Source organism: Psammomys obesus, unplaced genomic scaffold (genome assembly GCF_907164565.1).
Source record: "Psammomys obesus unplaced genomic scaffold, mPsaObe1.curated_primary_1811, whole genome shotgun sequence".
Taxonomy (NCBI): Eukaryota; Metazoa; Chordata; class Mammalia; order Rodentia; family Muridae; genus Psammomys; species Psammomys obesus.
In genome coordinates, this window is record NW_026596040.1 from 27,817,558 (window position 1) to 27,842,714 (window position 25,157).

At 42.2% G+C, this 25,157-nt stretch overlaps 1 protein-coding gene across 1 annotated transcript in view; it reads left to right on the plus strand.

Moving 5' to 3' along the window:
- The window catches only part of Gnal (G protein subunit alpha L), a 127,870-nt gene that overhangs the window by 556 nt on the left and 102,157 nt on the right, over positions 1-25,157 (plus strand). Inside the window, exon 2 of the mRNA XM_055622478.1 lies at positions 1-226. This exon is cut by the window's left edge and continues 1 nt beyond it. Coding sequence (XP_055478453.1) covers positions 1-226 — 226 coding nt within the window. The remainder of the gene's footprint in view (positions 227-25,157) is intronic.

Below are 25,157 nucleotides of genomic sequence, written 5' to 3' on the forward strand. Positions count from 1 at the left end.
CGGGCTCCGGCGGGGACCCCGCTCGGGCGAGGCGGCGGCGGCGGCGGCCGGAGCCCCGCGAGCGTGCGGCCGCCCGGGGAGCCGCAGGGCCGGCGGCGGCAGGAGCAGCTGCGCGCCGAGGAGCGCGAGGCGGCGAGGGAGGCGAGGAGAGTGAGCCGCGGCATCGACCGCATGCTGCGCGAGCAGAGGCGCGACCTGCAGCAGACGCACCGGCTCCTGCTGCTCGGTAGGTTCTGCGGCCGCGGGCTCGGGGGCCGGGGCTTCGGGCGGGACCCTGGGGCGGTGGCGGGGGACGTCCTGGGTGGATGGAAGCGGCCGGCCGGACGGGGTGGCTCTCGCGCTGACGTTGAAGTGGCTTCGCCTCCGGCACGCTCCCGGGTGGTCTCGCTCTCTTCCTCGCCCTGTGACCGAGGCCAGGGGCTCGCCGATTACTAATTGATGAGCCTCTCGGGGAAATTTCCGCTCCTGGGCCGTTGATTTCCGTGGCGTGAGCTCCACAGGGACGTCTTCTCCCAGCCCCCCGTTTCCTGCCACAGTCCAGGCAGCTCGGTTGGCTCTAAGAATGCCAATAAAAGGAGACGTCGAGAGCCTTTTAGCTAGACCGCAAAGCTTTTATTGTAAACACAGCCTTAGGGCAGAGATGGGAGAGGCTCAGGGTGCGGGCTGTGGAGAAACAGCGTCACTGCCCTTGGAGTTCTAAGCTGTACCTGGTGCTGTGGTAGTGTTTACTCTTGTCAGAACCGGCCTAAGAGTGTCCTGCCCTCAGCCTCAATATTCCCTCACCAACTGTAAAAAATAATAATAATAAATAAAAAATAAAAATGGACATAAACCTACCAGCACTTGGAGGTTCGCTGGTATTTTTCAGTTTAGCAGAAGTGTGCTCTTATTAACAACTAGAAAACATTTTCTGTGCAGCCAAGTGTGCAACGAAAGGAGAATTAAGTCATGAATTCCTCTGCGTCTCTGTCCTTGGTGTATCTGCACGTGAGGAGAACAGAGGACACTGGGAGTCCTGCCCCATCACCCTCCTTGTTCCTTTGAGATGAAGTTTCTCTTTGAACCTGGACCTAGGTCTGTAAGCCACCAAGAACTGGGTTTGCGCAGCTTCCCCGACGCTGGAATCCAAAAGCAGGTCCTCATGCACAGACCACCTCTCCATCCTCTAAACCATAAAGGGTTTCGTTTTATGGCTTTGTTGCATTTATTTGTATGCACTGGCTCGTGCATGTGGAGGTCAGAAGACAACTTACTGCGACTCCGCTCTCTCCTAGCAACTTGTGGGTCCCGGTGATGGAACTCAGGTTATCAGGCCCAGGGAGTACTGGCCCCGAGCGGCGAACTCCAGGGGAGAAACTTCGTGAGCTGTCAGGTGGAATGGCTGTCATCTGGGCTCAGCTCTGTGTAGGGGGCTATGCCAGTCGAAGTAAAAACTGGTTTACAAACGGATGCAGCTCTTAAAACCTCGATAACGAATGCTGAGTTCCATCCGACTCACCCACTTTTAAAAATGAATAATTTAAGACCAAAGCCAGCTGCTGTATCGTGGTGAAATATCTGAGTTCCAAAACAAAGAGAATTTTCTTTTGAAGCAAAGAAAATATAAACATGAGAGACCTCCCTTTTCTCCAGGAGATACATTTCCAGACTTCCAGGGATGATGGGTAATGGACAGACCCCTCTACATACTATACTTTGCCCGTGTATGCATACCTATTGTGGGGTTTGATATGTACATTAGCATAATTTAGACTAACAACTGATAGGATGCTTATGAACAACAACCTGTAATAAACGTCCTATGAGTGTGGCTTCTCTCCAAATCTTACTGTGCTACACCGCCCCTTCTTATGATGCCCCGAGGTGATACAGAGTCCTCAGCGAGGGAATAAAGGTGACTGACCCTGGAGTTGCTGTGTACCTGGAAGGCTGGAACGTTGCATGTGCTGGACACATGAATGGTCACATTGCCCTTCATCCGGAGGACAGGTGATCCGAGAAGGTCACTGACAGGTTAGCAACTAAAGAAACTGTCTGGGCATTTCAACCCCAGCCAACAGCTGTTATAGAGAAAAAAAACACAAGAATTCCTAGACCGTCTTTAGTATCGATGTTCGTGATGAGCATGCCTCCTTCGGTATCACCCTTCACTCTGCTTTTCTTTATGATCTTTATGAACATCTGGGAGGGAGGCACTTCTTGGACCCCTGGCTCTGATTAAAGTCTGCAAATATCAACTCTTTGCACTCCTTAAAACAAACAGATCATTGATGGAGCATGTGTGCAGATTCCTTCCTATGTTACAGAACACAGAAAGTACCGGAGCCCATCCTTATACCCACTATCACTAACATACTATTATGAGAATTGCTTGAAATCATCAAAGTGGATCAAAACTGGATACTTACTAGGTGACCAACAGGCGAGTAGCATATACAGTGTGGATACTCTGTTCAAAGGAATGACTCACCTCCTAGGCAGGAGAGAGGGAGGGGTCAGTACCACATTTCATTGTCTTAATTGGAAGGGTCATTTAAAACTTGTACATAGTTTATTTCTGAAAGTTTTCATTTAATGTTTCCTAGCCGCTGTTCACCGTGGGTAACTAAAACTGTAGGCAAACACCAAACTGCAGATAAAGAGTTCAGCTACCATATACCAAAAACAAATACAACAGTTGCCTCAAAAGAGGAGAGCCAAAAGCATCAGAGTTCTGCTCTCTAGTGCCAACTTCTAGAACATGACAAAGCAAATCCTTCAAGAGGCCTGAAGATACAAAATTTTATTCCTAGGCTTTCATGCCTATTTTGAACCATAGTTGGGGGGTGGAGCCTGGGCATTACGCATTATGTACATTTTTGGAAGGGAGAGTAAGTTTCAGCTGCTTGTAACAAAATTCAAAGGACTGTACCGTGATGAGACATGGTCTCATCGCCTGACACAGCTTATTTGTTACCTCGTGTTTGAGATAACAGTTCACACACACTTTCAGTTTGCTCAGTTGACCATATCTGAAAAGCTCAGAAGGAGGAGAATTATGCTGTCAAGAAGCAGGTTAATAAGGTAAGGCCATGAGTTGTGATTAACAAGGTTTTTTTTTTTTTTCTCTCTCTTACATGTACGGAGTTTTGTCTGCATGTATGTCTGCCCCATGTGCATTCGGTACCCTTGAAGGAAAGCAGATGGCATCAGATAGCTTAGGGCTGGAGTTACAGACAGCTCCGAACTCCCACGTGGGCGCTGGGAATCAAGCTCAGGTGCACTAGAGGCACACCAAATGCCCTCAAGCTTGAGCCCCTAACGTAAGATTTTTCAGCGAAGCATAACTCCCAAAAAATGATAGGTGTGGGGCTTAGTATTTGGGTTCAATGCCAGAAGCACCACCATCAGAGATATATGACACAGAAAACATGCCATAAGCTAGGAAGGATGCCTGATGCCTCTGTAAAAAGAGAAGTGGGCCGTCGCCTCTGAGGAATACTCCAGTGGGCTCTAAAGCATAAATTTCTTCAGCAAATTTTTAATGGTCATTCTCTTTATTAAAGACATTACCTCATAGCCTAATACAGTTGGTATAAGATCTAGTGTGAGTGGCATTAGCTCAAATGACTCATTTTGTGGAGTACATTGTATCTTCCACCCAAGGTTATCAACAGGAAAACCTGAGTCTAAGATCAGTTTAGTGGGAGCAGGTACTGATTAGTATGTTTGTGCTGGCTAGTTTTTATGAGACAAGCTTAAGAGAACTTGAGACAAGCTAGGATCATCTGGAAAGAGGGAATCTTAATTGAGAAAAACCTCTATAGGACTGGCCTGAAGGCAAGTCTGTGGAGTATTTTCTTGATTGATGATTGATGTGAGCAGGCCCAGCTCTTTTTGGGTGGTGCTATTCCTGGGCAGGTGGTCCTGATTGGTATAAGAAAGCAGGCTGAACAAGCCATGAAGATCAGGCCACTGGCAGCATTCCTCCATGGCCTCTGCATCAACTCCTGCCTCCAGGTCCCTGTTCTGACTTGCCTGGATGATGGGCTGTAAGCTGTAAGATGAAATCCTTTCCTCCCCAGGATGCTTTGGCCATGGTGTTTTCTTCCAGCAATAAAACCTCTCAAACAGAAATGGATGCCAGGTCATGTGGTATTGCTGTGACAGACCTGTATAGGGGAGGATTTAGGAAGGAGCTTGGAACTGTAGGCTGGGAAAGCTGTTAAGTGTTCAGAGCTCAGTGGGCTGTTCTCCAGGAGCTTCAAAAGTAAGAGAATTGAGAGGCATGCGGTATATAGAGACGTGGATTGTGAGGCTTCACAGGGAAGGTTGGGAGCTCTTTAAAGATTATCCAAGCCATTTGCTATTTTGTATTAAGAATCTGTGGTTTTGGTCAGCAGTAATTAACAAGAGACAGAACCACTAAAGTGAACCATTTTCTTTGTTGGGACAATCAATGCTGCTCAGCTGGGGCTGAGAATCAGCTGTGATTACAAAGACACCAGCATCACTGAGGCGAAATCTTCTGGAAAGTGTTTCCTCAGCACACGAAAGCTGTGGTCCAGAGGGGGCCCGCCAAGGCTGTACCTTGTGCCGGCAGCTGAATACAGCAATGTGTAAGAGCTTTCTAGATGGTACTGGTTCTGAAAGCATGAAGAGGTAGGTCATGGTGAGCCGCTGGAGCTTGATGCTATGTGGCTTGGCTGGCATCCCTGAAGTGAGGCTGGGAGAGGCCTTTGATGAAGGCGAACCTTCAGTTGCAGCAGAATTCCATCTTTTGAAAAGGTCATGGAGGGACATTGAGGCTTGGCACCATGTGACAGCGTCAGAGTCCCTGGAGACAGCCCTGGAGGACAGTATTGGTGAAGAAGTAGCCCAGTTGCAGAGACCCCAGCATTTTGGAGATGCAGTATCAAGGAAGGGTTGCCAAGGACAGCAGCTGATGTGGGGTGGAGCCAGCCTGAGCCTATGAGACAAATTGTGTATCCTGTGGATGGCAGAACTAGAAAAATGGAGCTGTTGGAGCCCAGAGTGTTGTGAGGCACAGATGTCAAGCACCGAACATTTTATAATGTTGAACTTTAATTTGGTTTAATTTGATTATAACTGCAGCCTGGTTCAATTCCTTCTTAGAGTAAGAATGTATTTAACTAGTTTTTTATTTAACAAGCACCCACAGTTTGAACTTTTAAAGAGATGAGATTTTAGAGAAACTTTGCAATTTTAAAGAGACTGAACTTTTTAAAGTGTTGAAATGTTTAAAAGCTGTGGTACTTTTAAAAGTTGGGATGTTTTATATTGTTATATTAACATGGCATCTTGGGGACAACAATAATATGGCTTAATAAGTGATGTGTTTGTATGTCAAGCTGACAAGGAGTCAATTGTGCTGGCTAGTTTTATGTCAACTTGACATAAACTGAGACCATCTGGGAAGAAGAAATCTTAATCAAGAACATGCCTCTGTAGAACTGGCCTATATGCTAATCTGTAGGGCATTTCTTGATTGATGGTTGCTGTGGGAGGGCCCGGCACACTGTGGGCATGTGGTCCTGGGTTGTCTAAGAAATCAGGCTGACCAGGCAGTGTCGGTGCATGCCTTTTGATCCCAGCACTCAGCACATCTCTGAGTTTGAAGCCAGCCTGTTCGACAGAGCAAGTTCTAGTACAGCCAGTGCTACAAAGATAAACCCTGTCTCAAAAAGAGAGAAAGGAGAAAAGGAGGGGGAGGGGAAGGGAAGGGAGGAGAGGAGAGGAGAGGACAAAGAAGAGAGGAGAAAAGAGAAGAAAAGAAAAAGAAAGAAAAAAAAAGAATGCAATCTGAGCAAGCCATGGGGATCAGGCCAGTGAGCAAGTCTCCTCCATGGCCTCTGTATCAGTTCCTGCCTCCAGGTTCCTGCCCTGACTTCCTTGGATGATTTACTACAAGATATAAGGTGAAATAAACACTTTCCTCTTTGAGTTGCTTATGATGATGGTGTTTTGTCAGAGCAGTAGGAACCCTAACTAAGACAGTGTATATCTGCTCGGGTTTGATTTGTCTCGGGTTTCATTTAGTATGGTGATTAAATCTTTGATTTTGAATTTGGGTGAGCAGCATCACACATCCTAGAATGTCCTCTGTGGTCCCATGTTCATGCAGCTGCCATGTGACAGAGCAAGCAGTCCAGCCCAGCTATCTGTACCACTACACAACCCAGGAAGATGGCAGCATGGCCAGCTGCTGACCACGAGTATATTTCAGCCAAGAGGTGCAAGGCGAACACAGAAGGCGTATGAATGATAGAGAGGAAGGGGCAGGTGTTATTGTGGGTGGCAGCAGTATGGGCGGCAGTTTGGCTCCTTGCCTCACTGGGAAGAGAAAGAGTTTGGAAAATAAGTTCAAGGATGATGAGGGATGAAAAGAAGACAGTTCCCAGGGTTGGTAACCACTGGAAGATTGAAAGGAACATGGAAACATTAGCCCCAAACGAGGCCAAAAAGTTCAGTACCACTCCTCCCCTGCTGTGCTGTCAAGAAGGAAGTTTGGGAAAGTACAGATGAAATGGGCAACAAAGGGCCAGGGGTTGGGAGAAATCATTTCACACTAGTGGACTCAAGAGTACATCTGTCTGCCTGGACAATGGTTCTGCAGTCACTGAGCGAGCACTGAGGTGCATACCTTCAGCCTCCATCCCCCTATCTCAGGCAACTGCTGGCACCATCTGACAGGCTGGCAGCTTAGAGCAAAACTGATTTAGGAGCGAGCCAGACAGGAAGATCACTCTGGCCAACTCCATTTATGAAAAGTTTCCAAACGCGTATGTCTTCAAAGACGGAGGCCTGAGGGCGAGGCCTGGCAGCAGGCGGTAGCACTGGAAATGACCATGTCCTACTACAGGAGCTCACTGTGTGGCTCCACGGCCTGCTGGAGGCCCTCAGGTCAGTCCCCAGCACCCGGCGTAGGGGGACCTGGAGAGCCAGTTCTGGGGCAGGGCAGACTTACAGCTTCCACAATGAGATTTTTTTTTTCTTTTGAGGGGGAGGTTACAAGGGCAGGTACAAGGGGATAGGGAGATGAGGGGGATTAGGGTACATGGTGTGAAATTCACAAAGAAGCAAAGAGTTTTAACGAAAGTAGAAATGGAATAAGCGCATAACATTTACCCTGTCCTACCTGCCCCCTGGTGAACGGCTTACTGAAGAGTGAGATCTAGGTCAGATTTCCAAATCATGTTTCTAATTTTGTATCTCTAGTGTACTAGGCATATTCTCCCTACAAAACAAGTAATAAACATATTTTATCACACACCTGCCCAAAAGAAGAAGACTTGCTCTTGCAGAAGGCCAGGATCCAGTTCTCAGCACAAACATGGTAATTCTCAATAATACGTAACTCCAGTTCCAGAGACCTGACACCCTCTTCTGACCACTGCGGCCACTCGGCATGAATACGGTGTACATACATACATGAAAACTTACACACATGAACTTAAAATGAACAACAAGTAAATATTTAAAAATGTTTTAAAAAGGAAAAAACCACAAGGACTGTTATTTACTTCCCAGCACACTTAGCACTAAACAGTACCTGGAGCACTGACAGAACCTGAGCACTGACAGAACCTGAGCACTGACAGTACCTGGAGCACTGACAGAACCTGAGCACTGACAGAACCTGAGCACTAACAATATCTGGAGCACTGACAGAATCTGGAGAATAAAGGGTGGTCTCAAGCTGAAGCCAACACTTCCTCTGAAAAACCTGGAAATGAGATCCTATCCACTGAGGCAGTGACTGCGTGTATTTAGAGGCCAGTGAAACTGCCCAGCATTTCATGTTCCCTTAGCAAGTCTAAGAAGACCCAGGGTATCTTTAGGGCAGGGAAGCTGACCTAGCCAGTGCAGCCAGGGAGGACGTGTGCTGTTGCCCCTTCACCCAAAAGCACCGAGTGACAGTGAAACAGGGCACTCCCACCTCGGACTCGGTGAGAGTGATGTATCTGGCTGCTTCACCCATGATGACAGATGCATCTCTCTGGGGAAAGGCAATGAGGAAGGATGTGTGTGAATGTGGAGGGCAAGGGACAGACAGAAAACCTCTGTACCGTCTGCTCAGCTTTGCTCTGAACAAGAGCAGCTCTAAGAGGTTAAATCTGCCAGGTGGGTAGGTAGGTAGGTTGGTTGGTGGGTGGGTGGGAAGGTGGATGGATGGATGGATGGATGGATGGATGGATGGATGGATGGACGGACAGAAAGATAGTCTGCCCTTAGATTGGGATCCCGAACAAACTATCTAGTGAGAAGGAAGAGGAAATAGATGACCAGAGCAGGGAGGTACAAGTTATTCTGAAAAGCCCATCTCAGAGGCTAGTTAAATAAATTTAAACCAAGCCAAGAGAGACTGTGTCCTGCTGTTGAAAGTTGTGGCTTATGATTTTTTTTTTTAATCATCATCTATAGAGCTTTCCTGGACTGGAGAGATGGCTCAGTAGTTAAGAGCGCTGACTATTCTTGCACAGTTCCCAGCACCCATATGGCAGGTAACAGCCAGGTGTAACTCCAGTTCCAGAGGATCCTGTGCCCTCTTCTGGGCAGCATGGGCACTGCACAGGACACACACGCACACATTCTAAATATCCTTATATCCACAAATCAGAACAGGTCCCACCCCTTTGACACAGACAGACACAATTACAGAAAACCACAACTAGTCAACATGCAGAGAACACATGGCTGTGTGAGGCTATGGTGGTTTGAATGAGAACGTCTCCTCATGGGCCCGTATGTTTGAACACTCGGTCCCCACTTGGTGGAACTGTTTAGGAAGTATTAGGAGGTGTGGCCTTATTAGAGGACGTGTGTCACTAGGGGCAAGCTTTAAGGTTTCAGAACCCCGTGCCCTTCCCCGTTTTCCTCTCTCTGCCTGATGGTTGTGTCTCAAGACTCAAGGTCTCAGCTACTGCTGCAGCGCCATGCCTGCCTGCTGCCATGCTCCCCACCACGGTGAGTCCTGTCTTACCCTCTGAAATTACCCACCAATAAATTCTTCCTTTTCTAAGTTGCCTTGGTTATGGCATCTTATCATAGTAATAGAGAAACTAAGACAGCTGCCCAGGCCCAGCTGATATATCTACAACAAAATTCCTGTACCCAGGCATCAAAGCAGAAGAGGGTGCAAAAAGACTGTAAGAGCCAGAGGACCAGGAAGGTTTCTGTGTCTTGGAGAAATGTCAGAGATGATGTACCCATGAGCCTGCATCACCATGCCTGCCTAAACCTGAATAACACCGATAGACATGCCAACATCAAACACTGAACAGAGAAATCTCATGGGTCTTCCACCCTAGGCAAGAAAATGTCAGGCAGATAAATGCTGAGAGCAGGAGAAATAGTTGTCCCCAGGGAAGAGACCCTCAACTGGAAACCCAATACCAAGTACTCAGCCCTGCAACCATATACATAAAGTGCCGTTATGTGGACGGAAAGGTTGTATTTGTATATTTAGGAATAGATATAGATATATGTGTGTGAGTGTGTACCGGAGAGAAAAGAAATACAGACCATGAATTTGAGAGAGAACATGGGGATGGTTGGAGGGAACAAAGAGAAGGTAGGGAAATTATATAATTATACTTTAATCTCAAAACTTTAAAACAAATGTTTAAAGCTGAAATTCAGTACTTGTGGTAAAGCACGCAGCTAGTGTGCACAAGGCCCCACTAGGTTCAGTTTTTAGTAGCACAAAGAGAAAATAATCATAAAATCCCCCTTCCCTGGGATTAGTGGGGGAACACAGGAAGTGTAGAAACAATTGCTACACTAATTTGGGTGCTAGAAGATGAATGCATAGTGCTGCTGTTGCCCTGATTGCAAACTCTCTGAAGAAGCCATTATGAGCCTTCTGTGCCTCTGCACTGGCAGCCACGTCTCCTGCGTTCCAGCCACTGGAAGAACCCACGAGTGCCCATGGCTCCTGTGCCTGATGCTCATACTCGTTTATGTCATTTAATACTCTAAGAAAGCCAAGACAGCATGAGCTTCCTACAGTGTCGAGCAAGGATTACACATTTACTGCCCACCGCCAGAGCTGCTGGTCCTCCGACCATTGGAATCCTGAAGAACTGGTTCTGATGTCAGTGAAGGGATGTCATAGAAACAGGAAGGATGAACTTGCCAGCAGGAAGGAGAGCAAGCAGACCAAATGCAAAGCTTCCCTCTTCCATGTCCTTTGATCTATGCAGCCACCAGAAGGCACTTGCCACATTTAGAGTGTGTCTTCCTGCTTCAAATAATCTGATCGAGGAAATCCCTTGCAGCCGTGCCCAGTGGCAGGCATCTTAGATGATTCCCAATCCGGTGAAGTCGACAGACAGTATTAGTCATCACAGCCCCTTATTTTCTCATTTTCTATGGGTACTAAGTACCCACAACACCTATTGAAGTACTTATGTCATCTATTAAATCATGACGTTTCTCAAAAGGAAAGAAATGCATTGAGAAACTCAGGAGCTGTTACTTGCCTTTGAAACCTTTGACATAGGTTGGGGACGGGGCTAGCTAATCTGGGGGTGCAGGCAGCAGCTGATTCTTCCTTGATCAGCAAGCAGCACATAAGACACCCCCACAATAAAGTTCTGCTTATCTCTTGCAGCTGGAAGGGAATCATCTTAAGAAAGGTGGGCGGGTGTTGGAGAAGATGCATTCTATAGGCCCTTCTGGGAGTAATTGATGTGTTTCAGAGTCTCCACTGAAAGGCAGCAAGAGAAGCAGAGGTTAGAATCTGTGCCCTGAAGCTCACTTTACCAAGGCCCCACAGTCCTTCCTCTTTTGAAGAGAGAGCTCCCAGGAAGCGACCTACAGAAATGTGTGAGTGTGAGTCTTGTCAGCACAGGAGGGAATCGGTACAGCAGACAGAGCAGTGCTGCCAGGCTGAGTGGGATCCACAGAGCACAAGCATCGAGTAGACCTCACCCTCTCCTACCCCTCAGAGGCCAGAGGAGTCAAACCACAAGCTCTTACACTTATCCTGAAAAGGAAGCCTGGGATACAGCCAAAACCAGGATAGCCCTAAAGACTAAGTGGCTGTCACAAATCAATCAGCCATTTGATGTGTGGGACAGTATGTGTACTGAGACAAATACTGGAGCTGTACTCGGATATACTCACTGTTGACCAGCCATTATTAGAAACCAGTAACCACAAGCCCATGTTGTTTTTAACAAAATCTCAAATGTTCAATTTTACCAATAAAGAGCCAGGAGCCAAATCCTAGGGTGAAAGCCTGCTAGCTCAAAGAGCCAGAGAAAGTGCCCAGCTGAACTTCCTCCTCAGCCGATATCCAAAAAGAAAAAAATAAGAAGAGGAAAGAAGGCTCCTTCCTCATAGCATCTCAAAAAAGCCCTCAGAAGAAGGTCCCTCCCTTCTTCTTCTTCTTCTTCTTCTTCTTCTTCTTCTTCTTCTTCTTCTTCTTCTTCTTCTTCTTCTTCTTCTTGTGCATCTTTTTCTATCCATCAACCTGACTTCCTCCTACTCACAATGTCCCCACACACACACACACACCCCTATGTTCAGCTGCTTGCTTGTTCTGCCTCTTGACCTATGGTTGATTTTATTTAAGCCCATCTTGGATTAAAGGTGTGTGCTAGGGATGAGCCACACCACAACAAGAAACAGTTTTGGTTTGTTTGTTTTTTTTCCAACAACCCTGAGAACACAATCTCAGGGTTCACAGTGTGAACAACATTTCTCCCTTTTTGTCTAAATAAAAAGGAAGGATTTTAACTCTAACACAGTACAATGAAGCAATTTCTTCCAGACTTTCCACAGCGTCCAGCATGGTTGTATTTGGCAGTCTTAGGGTTAAGTATTTTTTAGTTCAAAGCTCTGTAATATATTCCTGTCAGTCTCCTATGAACTCAGCAATTTGAACATCCTGAGCAGTTTGTAGTCCAAAGCTGCTCTTTGGGTGGTGGTTGTCAGCTTAGTGGCAGTGCTGGTCAGGTAGAAGATAACAGCCAAGCCAAAGGTGTCCACTGTTTGCACAGAACCTGGCAGCAGAAGAGGCATGGGGCAGTTTTACCCGGCGGTTAGCGTTACCACAACCCAGGTGGATTCATCGCTGCAGGTAACCTTCTTGGAGACCTCAAAGGTTACTGTTAGGAATGGTCTGTTCCATGGTTTATTATAGAAAGCTTAAACATGTTAAATGCTGTGTTCAAGAGATCTCCAAAAAGTCTGAAGACCACAATCTTTGTTCCTAGTTACCTGCCTCAGACTCAAACCTGAAAACATACAGGAAACCAGACGAAGCTTATTTCTAGAATTAGTTAGTACTCTATATAACTGTTATTGTAAGTACAGAAATTTTATATATGAATAATAATCTTATATATTTTGAGGTAATATTTATAACTTAAGAAAAGTTTTAAAGAGTCAAATGAAAACCAAAAGATTATGAGATTAGTGGCCACAGAACTGTCGAGATTAGTGGCCATAGAACTGTTCCTTATTTTTGTTCTCCTCCGTCCCATACCAGGAGGCTCTTCTGATATGAGACAGAGATTTTGGGTTTTCCTTTTACAAACATGCATGCATTTAGAGAAGGAAAGAGCCATTTTCCAACCCCAAAGCCAGCTTCAATTTTTAATTGAATTGGGATCACCATTTGCTGCTTTTGTCTGTAGAGGGTAGGAGAGACACACTGGAGGTGGGTAATAACACTTGGCCAATTTCCTTTTTTTTTTTTTTTGCAACATTTTTCTCTTGATGATCCATTCTCTTTCTTCATGTTTCACTTGTCCAGTAGTCTCCAAATTCCTTTGTTGGGTGCTTTTATTCTCCTGGAAAGATAAAAGCAAACCCCTGTCCCAAACCTAACTCTGGAACAGTTCTTTTTTTGGCAGGTTATATCTTTTCTAGGGCAAAATGGTTTTTGGCCTCAGAAAAAGTATTATCTTTCAATTGAAATTTTTTAATCTTTTGAAATTTTGAAACTAAATATACCTCAGTATGTGTGGATAAATATGAATATATTCTCCTTTTTCTTTATATATAAATTCAAGGTTTAAGTGTTTTTATTTTTAGATTACAAAAGACATTCACTTTGAATTTCAGCATGCCTTTTGCAAGAGGCTTTTAACTTTAAATCACTGTAATTCTTACGTGCCTGCCTTTGCCTCCCAATTGCTGGGATTAAAGGTGTGAATTACCACCTGGCTGTAGATTTCTTATACTAGTTATTCTCATAGGTTTGTCCTGGTTTAATTTGGTTCTCCATTTCCCCTTATTTTTTAGTATTAGGGGTAAACTTCCAAGTTTTTCAAATGTGTAATTTATTATTCTTCCTAGTTTATTCTGAATTTGTTCCCTGGCAAATTTTAATATTCTATTCTTAATCAAACATGATGCCAATTTGTCCACTATTTCATTATTTTCAGACATTTTGTCTGTCTTGCCTGTAGAGCTACATAAAATTTGATGTCTTGGCTAGGTTTGCTAGGTTTTGTCATTTCCATTTATGCCTCCCATGACCAGATATCTTCACCATTTATCTGCCAGCTAGTGGTTTTCCATTTTGATGACTGCATAGTTGTATCATTGCACACGCACCATGAATTGGAGAAGATGGAGATTTTCCTTTTGCTTTCCTGGTTGTTTGTCTTACAGCCAATAGTGCTGCACTGATTTTGTGGCTCCTTCCTCAGTGTTGGTGATTCCATCCCCTCCCCTGGCCTATAGGCCACTGCTTTCCATTAGTTTTGGTTCCAACAGTAGTTGATGAACCATCAGTAAACCATGCGTTAGCCAAATGTTGTGACCATTCTGTTGGTCCCCACAGTTCAATATGTGCCTCTTTTGGGGGAGGAGTGAGCCATTTATTGGTGGGGATTATAGGCAAAGTGCTATTACCTCAGTGCAGGAAGACACAGACCCTATTGCTACCACATCCTAGTCACAAAGGAATTTAGCTAGGTACCAGTTATACAGCATTACCTTTCCTTGCTAAGCCTACAGAAGATTTTGCTTCAAATGGATGCAATCAACTGTTATGAGAGGTACCCTTGTGAACCATGGGGTAGTTGGCAATGACTGAGTATAAGGTTTGCCATGCCTCCTAAAATGTCCAGATTTATTTCACAAAGAGAGAATATTTATCCTCCATATATGAAAAGCATCTGCAACAGAAGCCAAAAGCCAAATGTTGGTGGACTCCCTTTTGCTTTATGAAGAAGCCTCAGTTGCCAATTCACAAATAAATATGAAATCCATAATTAAGGTATCATCTGGTTCAATGTTGGTCAGGGTTCCATGCACATGAGCTTACTGGCAGTTGCAAAAGCTGCTCTGTCTCCATTGAAACTTAACTTCCTTTCTAATAACACTGCAGAGGGTTTTTATAATAATCTGTAAATATAGTATGTGATTCCTCTAATGTGCAAACATACCAGTTAAGAGCTGTATCTGAATTTTGTCCCTGGGCAATGGGATTAAAGGCATGTGCCACCAACAACCTGTTCATTGTAACTCTAGAATTTAGAAAACAACTAACTTATAAAGATCCACCTGTCCCTGCTGAGATTAAAGGCCTGCTCTGTTCAAATATTTTATCTTATCTCCAAATAACTCCAACTCTTAGAGATTTAGAAAACAAGTTTAAACTTAATAATCATTTGAGTTTACTTAAAACATTTTACATCTTTTAACTGTTCTTAATAATAAACAAGAAAAATATTCTTTTTATTTAAGAAGAATCAAAAGCTGATGTCTAAGATAGCATGGGCCGTGTAGCAATCCACACTCTAACATTCTTACATGGGATTAAGACACATGGCTTAAGAAGACCCATTTTTTTTTTTCACTTTATGCCGGTAAGGCAAGTGTACCTTTGGTAGATTATCATTCAGAAATACTTTTTTTCACGCCTGATCAAATGAAAGGCACTTGTTAGTCTTTATAAGTTAGTTTGGATGGATTGACCAAGCTGTCAAATGAACTGTCTATTGCCTCTCCTTATTCAGGGGATCTCTACTGTTCAAAATCTAATCTTTATCAATTTAGGTGGTATCCACAGCTCTTCTTCTCCTATGGAAACAAAGAAAAAAAAAAAACCTCTTCCTCAATATAACATATATTCCAGTTTCCATTCTAAGGTCAACACATCTTTCAAATATATAGGTTGATTTAATTCAGCATTTTTTCTACTATCCACCATCTCTCTGCAGCTGTTGTTCTTTTTTTATTACCATTAAAAAATTTAAAGCTAATAAAGCACTATGTAATTGGTCTCAGGAGGGTTTTATTACTCCTTTCTGTTTATTAAGCATATCTTTTAAATTATGATTAGATCTTTCTATAACTGCTTGTCCTGTAAGATTGTATAGTATACCTGTAATATGCTTTATGTTGTAATATGCAAAAAACAAACCCTGTTTCATTTTACTAGAATTACTAGAAATTAAGGCATTGTCAGCCTTAATTTGTACAGGTGTCCCCATAATGTCCATAATGTCTAATAAATGTGTAGTTACAGAATCAGCCTTTTCAGAACTTAAAGCAGTTGCCCATTGAAATCTTGAATATACCTCTCTGGTATGGTGTACATACTTTAATTTTTCCAAACTCTGCAAAATGAAGCACATCCATTTGCCAAATCTTATTTTTTTGGATACCTTTTGGGTTACTTCCTACAGGTAATAGAGTTTGATTATATAAAGAGCAAGTAAGACATTGCCTTATAATTGCCTTGGCTTATTACCACCAAGTGATAGAAAAATCTTTCTTCAAAACCTTGCTGCTAACATGGTGTTTCTCATGAAATTCTGAGGATTCTGGCACATTTCCTATTAATAGCTGATCAATTTCATTATTACCTTATGCTAGAAAGCCTGGTAGACCTATATGGGATCTTAAATGTGTTATATATGATAGATGATTTCTATTTGTAATTACTTGTAGTTGAATAAACAGCGAAGTTAATTCTGAATCATCTGGAGTAAGTTCATCAGCTTCAATATGTAAAACAACTCTCTGTGTATATTGAGAGTCAGTAACTATATTAAGAGACTCGGGAAAATGTAATAATACCATAAAAATAGCATATAGCCCTGTTTTCCCTTATTTTTTAATTTATTATTTATTACAATTTATTCACTTTGCATCCTGACTGTTGCCCCCTCCCTCATCTACTTACAACACACCTTCACTCCCTCTTCTCTTCCTATGCCCCCCCTTAGTCCACTGATAGGGGAGGTCCTCCTTCCCTTCTAGCTGACCTTAGCCTATCAGCTCTCATCAGGACTGGCTGCATTCTCTCCCTCTGTGGCCTAGCAAGGCTGCACTTCCCCAGAGGGGGGTGATCAGAGAGCCTGCCACTGAGTTCATTCCAGAGACAGCCCCTCCCCCCCTTACTAGAGAACCCACTGGAGACTGAGTCTATGGGCTACATCTAAGCAGGGGTTTTAGGTCCTCTCCATGCATGGTTCTTGATTAGGATATCAGTCTCTGAAGGGCCCCCAGAGGGCCCACTTTTGTTTGTTTATTTGTTTGTTTTGTTTTGTTTTTGGCTCTTTTGGTCTCCTTTTGGAGGTCCCATCACCTCCAGATTTTTCTATCTTCCCCTTCTTTCATAAAATTCCCTGCACTCTGTCCAAATTTTGGCTATGACTCTCAGCCTCTGCTTCGATACCTCACTCACTCTGTGGTAGGCTCCTGTCCTGTTCCCTGTCTTCTCCTGCTTTCAATGTCTATCACATTTGCTCTTCTGAATGAGGATGGAACATCTTTCCTAGGGTCCTCCTTGTTGTCCAGCCTCTTTAGGACTATAGATTTTAGTATATTTAGCTTATGGCCATCCTACCAAAAACAATCTACAGATTCAATGCAATTCCTATCAAAATACCAAAACAATTCTTATACAACTTGAAAAAACAATTCTCAATTTCATATGGAAAAACAAACAAAAAACCCATAATTGCTAACACAATCCTGTACAATGACAGATCTTCTGGAGGTATCTCCATCCCCGATCTCAAGCTGTACTACAGAGCAACAGTAATGAAAACTGCATGGTACTAGCAGAGAAACAGTCTGGAGGATCAATGGAATCAAAAGGAGAACCCAGATGTAAACCCACGCACCTATGGATACTTGGTTTTTGACAAGGAAGCCAAAACCATACAATGGAGAAAGGATAGCATCTTCAACAAATGGTGCTGATCTAACTTGATGTCTACATGTAGAAAAATACAAGTGGATCCATGTTTATCACACTGCACAAAACTGGAATCCAGGTGGATCGAAGACCTCAACATAAAACCAGACATGCTAAACCTGTTGGAAGAGAAAGTGGGGAAGAGCCTGGAACTCATTGGCACAGAAGACAACTTCCTGAACAGGACACCAACAGCACAGGCTCTAATATCAACAGTTGATAGATGGAACCTTGTGAAACTGAAAGGCTTCTGTGAAGCAAGGGACACTGCCATTACAAGAAAATGACAACCTACAGATTGGGAAAGGATCTTCACCAACCCTACATCTGAGGGAGGGCTAATATCCAGAATATATAAAGAACTTAAGAAGTTAAACACCAACAAACCAAGTAATCCATTTGGAGAATTGGGTGCAGAGCTAAACAGAAAATTCTCAATAGAGGAATGTTGAATGGCAGAGAAACACTTAGAGGTGTTCAGTGTCCTTAGTTATCAGGGAGATGCAAATCAGAACAACCCTGAGATTTCTTTAACCTTGCACCCATCAGAATGGCTGAGTTCAGGAACTTAGGTTTCAACACATGCTGGAGAAAATATGGAGAGGTGGGGAGCCCTCCTCTATTGCTGGTGGGAGTGTAAACTTGTACAACCACTTTGGAGGTCAATCTGGCACTTTCTCAGAAAATTGGAAATGGGACTGCCTTGAGATCCAGCTATACCACTCCTAGGCAAATATACAAAATATGTTCAACTATACAACAAGGACATTGCTCAACCACGTTCATAAAAGCTCTATTCATAGTGGTCAGAATCTGGAAACAGCCTGGATGTCCCTCAATGGAAAAGTGGATGCAGAAACTGCGGTGCATTTACACAATGGAATACTAGTCAGCAATTGGAAACAAGGAAATCATGAAATTTGCAGGCAAATGGTGGGAGCTAGAAGGAATCATCTTGAGTGAGGTGGCCCAGAAACAGAAAGACACACATGGTGTATACTCACTCATGAGTGGTGATTGGACATATAATATAGCCCTGATTTTTTACTTGAATCATAAGGGCTTTGAACCATCTTACTTATTTTTTTCTGATTTATAACCTGTCTTCCCTGACTTTTTGCATCAGTATAGAATTCGGGGCTCCAGAAATTGGTGTCCCTTTTTATCATATGAGGGAGAATCCGATTAGTTCTTTTTGTAAACTAAAGTCTCTTGCTTTGGGGATATTTGTTATTAATCTTCCCCAAAATAATTATTGCAAGCTCTTTTCCAATGTTCATTTTCTTCTCATAATGAGGCTAATTTCGACATAGTGAAAGGTATCACAATTTTTGCTGGGTATATTCTGCAAATTGGAGAAGTCTCATTTTTCTTTTCAGAATAAATTCAGAAATCTTTCTACATAAGTCCTTAATTTTTTTACTCTATTTGTGTGCTAAAAATATCCATTCTAAGTTACTATCTTCTCTCTGTATAGAATTCCTATGGGAGAATGAGTAGAAGGCAAAATAACTAAAATACAGTCAAGCTTTGAATCCAAGTGATCCACATGTGCATTCTGTTATTTCTTTTCTACCAGAGCCAATTCTCTTTCAACCTCAGCTGATAATCTTCTTGATCATTTGAGTCCTAATCATCCTTGTAAGGTTTTAAATACATTATTCTTGAGTAATTAATCCAATTGTGGGCCATAGCCAGTTAGTATCTTCCAGCAGTTTTTGAAAATCATTAAGAGTTTGTAATTGATCTCTCCTGATTTATACTTTCTGTGGTCAAAATTTTTGTAAACCTATCTTATATCCTAGATAATTGAAAGAATCTCCTAATTGTATTTTTTCAAGAGCAATTTGTAATCCCAGCAAGGGAAAATTATTATACTTCATCGAATATTTTTTCTAAGTTATCTGAATCGGCAGTAAGATACCATCCATATAATAATAAATTTGGGGTTGAGAAAACGGTTCACAAATTATTTCTAGCACAGTTGTACAAAATATTGGCAGAAGGTAACAGCCCTTGTGGTAAGACTTTCCAATAATATCTCTTTATTGGATGACTATTATTATAAGTAGGTACCAGAAAGCAAACCTTTCCCTATCATGATCATGCAAAGAGATTGTGAAAAAGCAATCTTTTAAATCAATTACTACCAAAGGCCATGACTTATTTAATAAAGAAGGCAATGAGGCTTCAGTTTATAAAGAGGCCATTGGCTGAGTCATCTTACTATGGCTCTTAAATCTGTTAGCATCCTCCATTTTCTGATTTCTCTTTCAAAATAAACTCAGGGATTCCATGGACTGGTAGATTCCTGGATGTGTTAAATATTTAGCTGTTCCTGTACCAGATGTTCTAGTACCTATAATTTTTCTTTTGCCATATTCCATTGTTCTACCCTCACAGGTTTGTCAATTAACCATTTTAAAGCTAGGGAAGTTGATACATTGAGAGACCAATAACTGTTGTGTTCTGCTTTGTGTCCAACCTGAACAGTCTGTGACTGTTCTTCATAATACCTTTTAGTATTAGTATTTTTCTCAGAAGCATTCTTTACTGTATGGTTTGTTTCTGAGATTGGAGGAATATTAATCTGTGTTTTCCACTGCTGCAACAAATCATATCCCCATAAATTCATGGATATATTAGCCACATATGGCTTTAATTTCCCAATTTGTTCCTCTGGCCCTATGCACTTGACCTATCTTGCACTTTGTTTTACCTGAGATAAAGTCCCAACCCCTAGAAACTGGATGTTTACCTCCTGAAGAGGCCAAGATGGCTACCAAGATTTTGGTGAGACTGAGACTATTGTCACATCTGCTTCTGTGTCTACTAAACCTTCAATTCCAATGCCATTTATTTGTATTTTTAGGTCTCTGATCATTTATAGCAGTTTGCCAAAATACTTGTTTTCTAGACTCTCCTGAAAAATTTTTTTTCTTTTAAGCCACTGAAGCTGTTCTGACCTTGGTTACATTCAGAGCAATGTTGTTTTTAACAACAAGCAAATCTTTTAACTGCTCTGTAGATGAGTTTCTCTGACACTGACAGGGAACAATTGAATCAAATTTGATATTGAGGCCTGTGGGGAGCACCTAGAGCATTTCCCAATGGCAAAGGGTTCGCTTGCCCGTCCCTTGTTGAGCTGCATTTATTAGTGCAGTGCCAGCCTCTGCCACGCCTTCTGCATACTCCACAAGGCTGGGGCCTTCTTTTTGGATTATCTCTAGAAAAAAAAGTTATTTTTAGGAACTCCTTGCCTACAATCTATTTTCAGCTAACCTGGTTTTCCACAATTAAAATATCTGACATTTTGATTTTTCTTAAAACTTTTAGAAATTTCTTCTGTCAGAATAGCATCATAAATGCGAGATCCAATATTCGCCATATTCTATTGGTGCTGATCTTGCCTTTAAAGGCGTAATCACCCGTCTGCATTATGAATTATTGTGATTCTCATCCTCTCTGGGAGGCTGTTGGCCACCAGCCCCACAAAGGCAGGAAGAGCAGAAGGCGAGACACAGGGCGTGGAAGGCCATGAGTACAACTGGAACCACTTCAGGGAGATAATGCAACTTTAATTCAGGATATCAATGGTTATATATCCTTTGGGGAATGGTGAGAGCTCTCAGGATAGGTGTGCATAATTGGTTGGAACTAGTCACTTCCAGGATGCTTGATTTGCACCAAACAGCACACTCCTATCACATAAACAGGAACACAGAACCTAATTATCCTACAGGTACAGGGAGAGAAGAGCCAGCAGGGAGCTGTGTCAAAGGTCTTATATCAAATGTGGTTAGGAGATCTATGTCTAAAGACACTCTCCAGATGAAGTCAGTCAGAGAGTAGGAGGCCCTGCTGGAGAGAGGGAGTCCTGCACTTAACAACGAGCCTCAAAATGGCTCTCTGGACTGGGAGGACTGCAACCTCAAACAGCAGGGTCCTTCCAACAAAACAGCATTTTCAAAAGCCAAAGATTCGATTAGTATTGGTCTGACTTCTGAATCTAATACTATTCTCTTTATAGCTGAAGTCAATCTTTGTAAAAAATCAGTGAAGGCTTTTTTGGGCCTTGTACAGTTTTAGTAAATGATTCAGACCTTTTCCTTGATTCTTTAACCTTGTCCCAAGCAAGTAAAGCTGCTAAACAACATATGATTATCAAATGTATGATTATCAAGGTATGATTATCAAATTCAAGATGCCTGTAACTCAGCATACTGACCTTTATCTAGCAACTTATCCTGGGAAATATTAACACCTCTAGCCCTGTTTCATTGTTTTTTTCTAAGTCCCTAAGCTTCCTCTTTCCACCATGAGCACCATTGTAACTGAGGACCAGCTCCCAATATTGCTATTGCCAAATCTTTCCAGTCTTGGGTGAATAATTCTGTTCTGAGTTGCCCATGAATTTAATATCTGCTTCACACAGGATGAATGCATACCATATAAAATTATCTTAAATCACCCCAAATCTGTTTATATGATTCTATTTAACTTCTTCATAACTTTGGGGGTGCCTAGCATCTCCTGTAGGTCTTACATAGTAACAGGATAAACTAAGGTTGGTTTTCTAACAACCTTGGGCTTCTCTTCAGTTACATCATGCAATGAGTGGCATGATAGGTTCTTGTTAAAATTTCTCTGTCTATGTCTAAGTATTTTTCTCATTTTATAATACTCTCTAATTTTCTTCTAAGGCATGTATGTTATTAATCCACTTTTCATATTTTTATTTTTCCTGTATCTCTAAAGCTTCTTTCATTGAGAGGGTTCAGAGAGCCACTGTGGCTCTAAGGATAAAATATGAAATACCAAAACAATAATAATCATAATCGGCATTGAGCCAATTTCAGTTAAGTCGTTTAGCTTTTATTTTCTGTTCTATTTTTAATCCATCTAAAATAGTGCTATACAGGACCCTAACACCTTCTATTGTGGTATTTCCCATCCTTAACTCTCTTCTTGAGGACTTCCCAGGTGACTTACCAAATCTGAAGGCTTCTCAGTTTGTACACTGTGGGTGATTTCTCTGTCTTTGTGGTCATGCCACATGTTGGAGGGCCAAATGTTGTTTTTAACAAAATCTTAATCATTAGATTTTTACCAATAAAGACTCAGGAGCCTATTTCTTGAGTGAAAGCCTGCTAGCTCAGAGAGGCGGAGAACCTCTCTGACCTAGCTGACCTTCCACCTCAGCTGATGTCCCAAAAGGAAGGACTGTTCCTTCTCCATACCATCTCAGAAAACCCCAAACTGAATGTTCCTCCCTCCTACTTCCTATGCATCTCTCTATCCATCCTCCTGACTTCCTCTTACTTTCTATGGCTTTTTTTCTCTGGTCACTCTCCATCAAGTTGTTTACCCCACCTTATGACCTATGGTTGACTTTATTTAATTCAAACAGAAAACTCTTAGATTGAAAGTGTGTGCTAGGGCTGAACCACACCACAACTAGGAAGAGGTTTTTCCAGTGAACACAATCACTGGGTTCCCGGTGTGATTAAATATCCTGCAACAAGTTCCAGGCCAATCATAGCTAGTGTCTTAAAAGACAAGCCAAGTTCAGTTAATATTAAAGACATTATTCATCAGAACCAAGTTGACTTCATTTCATAGATGCAAGGGGGGGTTCACATAAGTAAATCAATAAACATATTTGTCACATAAATGACTCAAAACAAAAATCATATGATCATGTCCATAGACATAGAAAGGCCATTGACATGTCATGGGGTCTGCTTAGATCAAAACATAACTCAAACACCAGGTCAGTGCAGATGACAAAAACTCATTTTAATCAAGCCACTACCAATCAATCGGGATGCAGAGCAGACTCTCAAGTTGAACTGTGACACTCCCACCCCACCCCCAACCCAAGCCAGAATGTTACAGAGCTTTCAAGCTTGAAAACTATAAATATCTGTGCCAAGTTACAGTTGCATTTTCCCACCAATCAGGATCTATGGATAGGGGACTTCCTTGGAAACACGTCTTTGTGGTACACTTATTCTGTGCCATTGGTTGGGCACAGAATTCAAATATGATGGGGTGACTTCCCTAGCATTTGTGTCTCACCTTGCCAACTAGGATGTCAGTCACTCATGTACATGTCTCTCTCTGCCAAGCAGGATGTCAAGACCCAGAGAGGTCTTCAGAACTTAAACATTATTTGGCCCCTATTCTAAATGAAAGTTTTATTCAAAATGGCTTCCTTTGGTTTCTGCTTACAGACAAAATCTAGCATCCCTTCATGATGAAAGTCACAGAGAGGCTAAGCATAGAGGGGGTATACATCAACATAAAAATGTTCTATATAACAAATCTAAATCCAGTATCATGAGTAATAGAGAAAATTTCACAGCATTACCACTAATATCAAGAGAAAAAAGGTGTTCACTCTCCTATTCCTGTTGAATACAATGCTTATTCAGAGCAATAGGAAAAAAGAAGAAAAGAAAAGGAATACAGATCAAAAAAGAAGTTCAATACCTCTTTATGCATATAATACAATTCCATATATAGAAGACTCTAAAGATGATGCCAAAAGAATTCTTAGAGCTCTTAGAACTCTTAGCTTTCAACAAAGTGGCAAGGTACAAAATAAACATGCAAAAAAAAATCACTGCCTTCCTATTAACCAGAGACAGACTTACTAAAAAAGAAAGCCCATTCACCATTGTCACAATAATAAATTTAATAAATAAATAAATAAACAAATAAATAAATAGATGGATAAGATAATATACCTAGAGATAAGCCAAACCAAGAAAATGAAAGACCTTTACAGTGAAAACTTTCAGACACTGAAGAAAGTGAGGAAGATGAAAAGACCTCCCACTGTAAAGGTTTTTATGTCCTCAGATGAGGGGATTGATATAAGAGCCATTCCCCAGCCTTTCTAGCTCTTTCTGAACCCTCACTGACAGGTTCAACTCAGCCTGTTGTAGCCTAAAACCCTCTCCAAGCTAACTAATTCAAACTGGCTGCTCTTGGCTTCTGACTGATTCCTCTACCTGGCCTCAAACTAATTTGGGCATTATGCTTTAGTCTTCCAGCTCCTTCTCATTCTCTGGCTTATTTTGTCTGAACCTGTGGCTAGCTTGTTCTCTTTGCAACCTGTCTCTGTAAAACTGTCTGGGTAAGAAACTCTTGGTAAAGACTTCTTTTTATAGCTCTCCTTTTTCCTGCACTGCTCTTAAGGAGCCTCTCTTTCCTGTCCTGCTCTCATGAGAGTTGAGCATATCCAATCTCTGACTCACTCTGTAAAATCTATCTCTGATTCATTTGTCTGCCCCTCAATTAGATATCACTTTTCAACATGGATGCTTTCTTCTATAAACTAAGCTTACCTTCATTGTTTGGGATTAAAGGTGTATACTGAGGACATGTCTGTAACTAGCCAGATCATACTTTAACTCAGAGCATGTCTGCATTTCAGCCAGATCACACAGATCTAGAAGGTCTTTAGATATGATCCCTTGCCAGAGCTGCCATGTTGCTGGATTAAAACTCCTCTACATCCTATGCTCATAGATCAGAAGAATTAATATTGTGAAAATGTCCATCCTTCCAAAAGCAGCCAGCAAATCCAATCCAATCCCCAATCAAAGCAATAGTCATTACAGGCACGTGGCATGCTGGTAATGACAGTATATAAGAACCAGAAGAATGAGATTTGAATCTATACTCAGCTGTGTTCTACTGGCATGACCTTAAGGAACAGACTTTATCTGATCCTGTTTCCTGCTCTGTAAAATGAAGAGAAACCTGTATCTCTCAGTGCTGGCGAGTCTGGGTAGAAAAGGGGCTGTCTAGATCAAGCACAGGAAAAATATTTCCTGCAAATATTCTAGCTGTGAACCAGCTGTTTTTGTTTTGTTTTGTTTTGTTTTGTTTTTTTAAATTAGATCCAAGGTCTGCTCCAGAGATGGGAGTTCAGTATCAGTGCTTGTGGACCTGGTCAAGGGCTCATGACTTG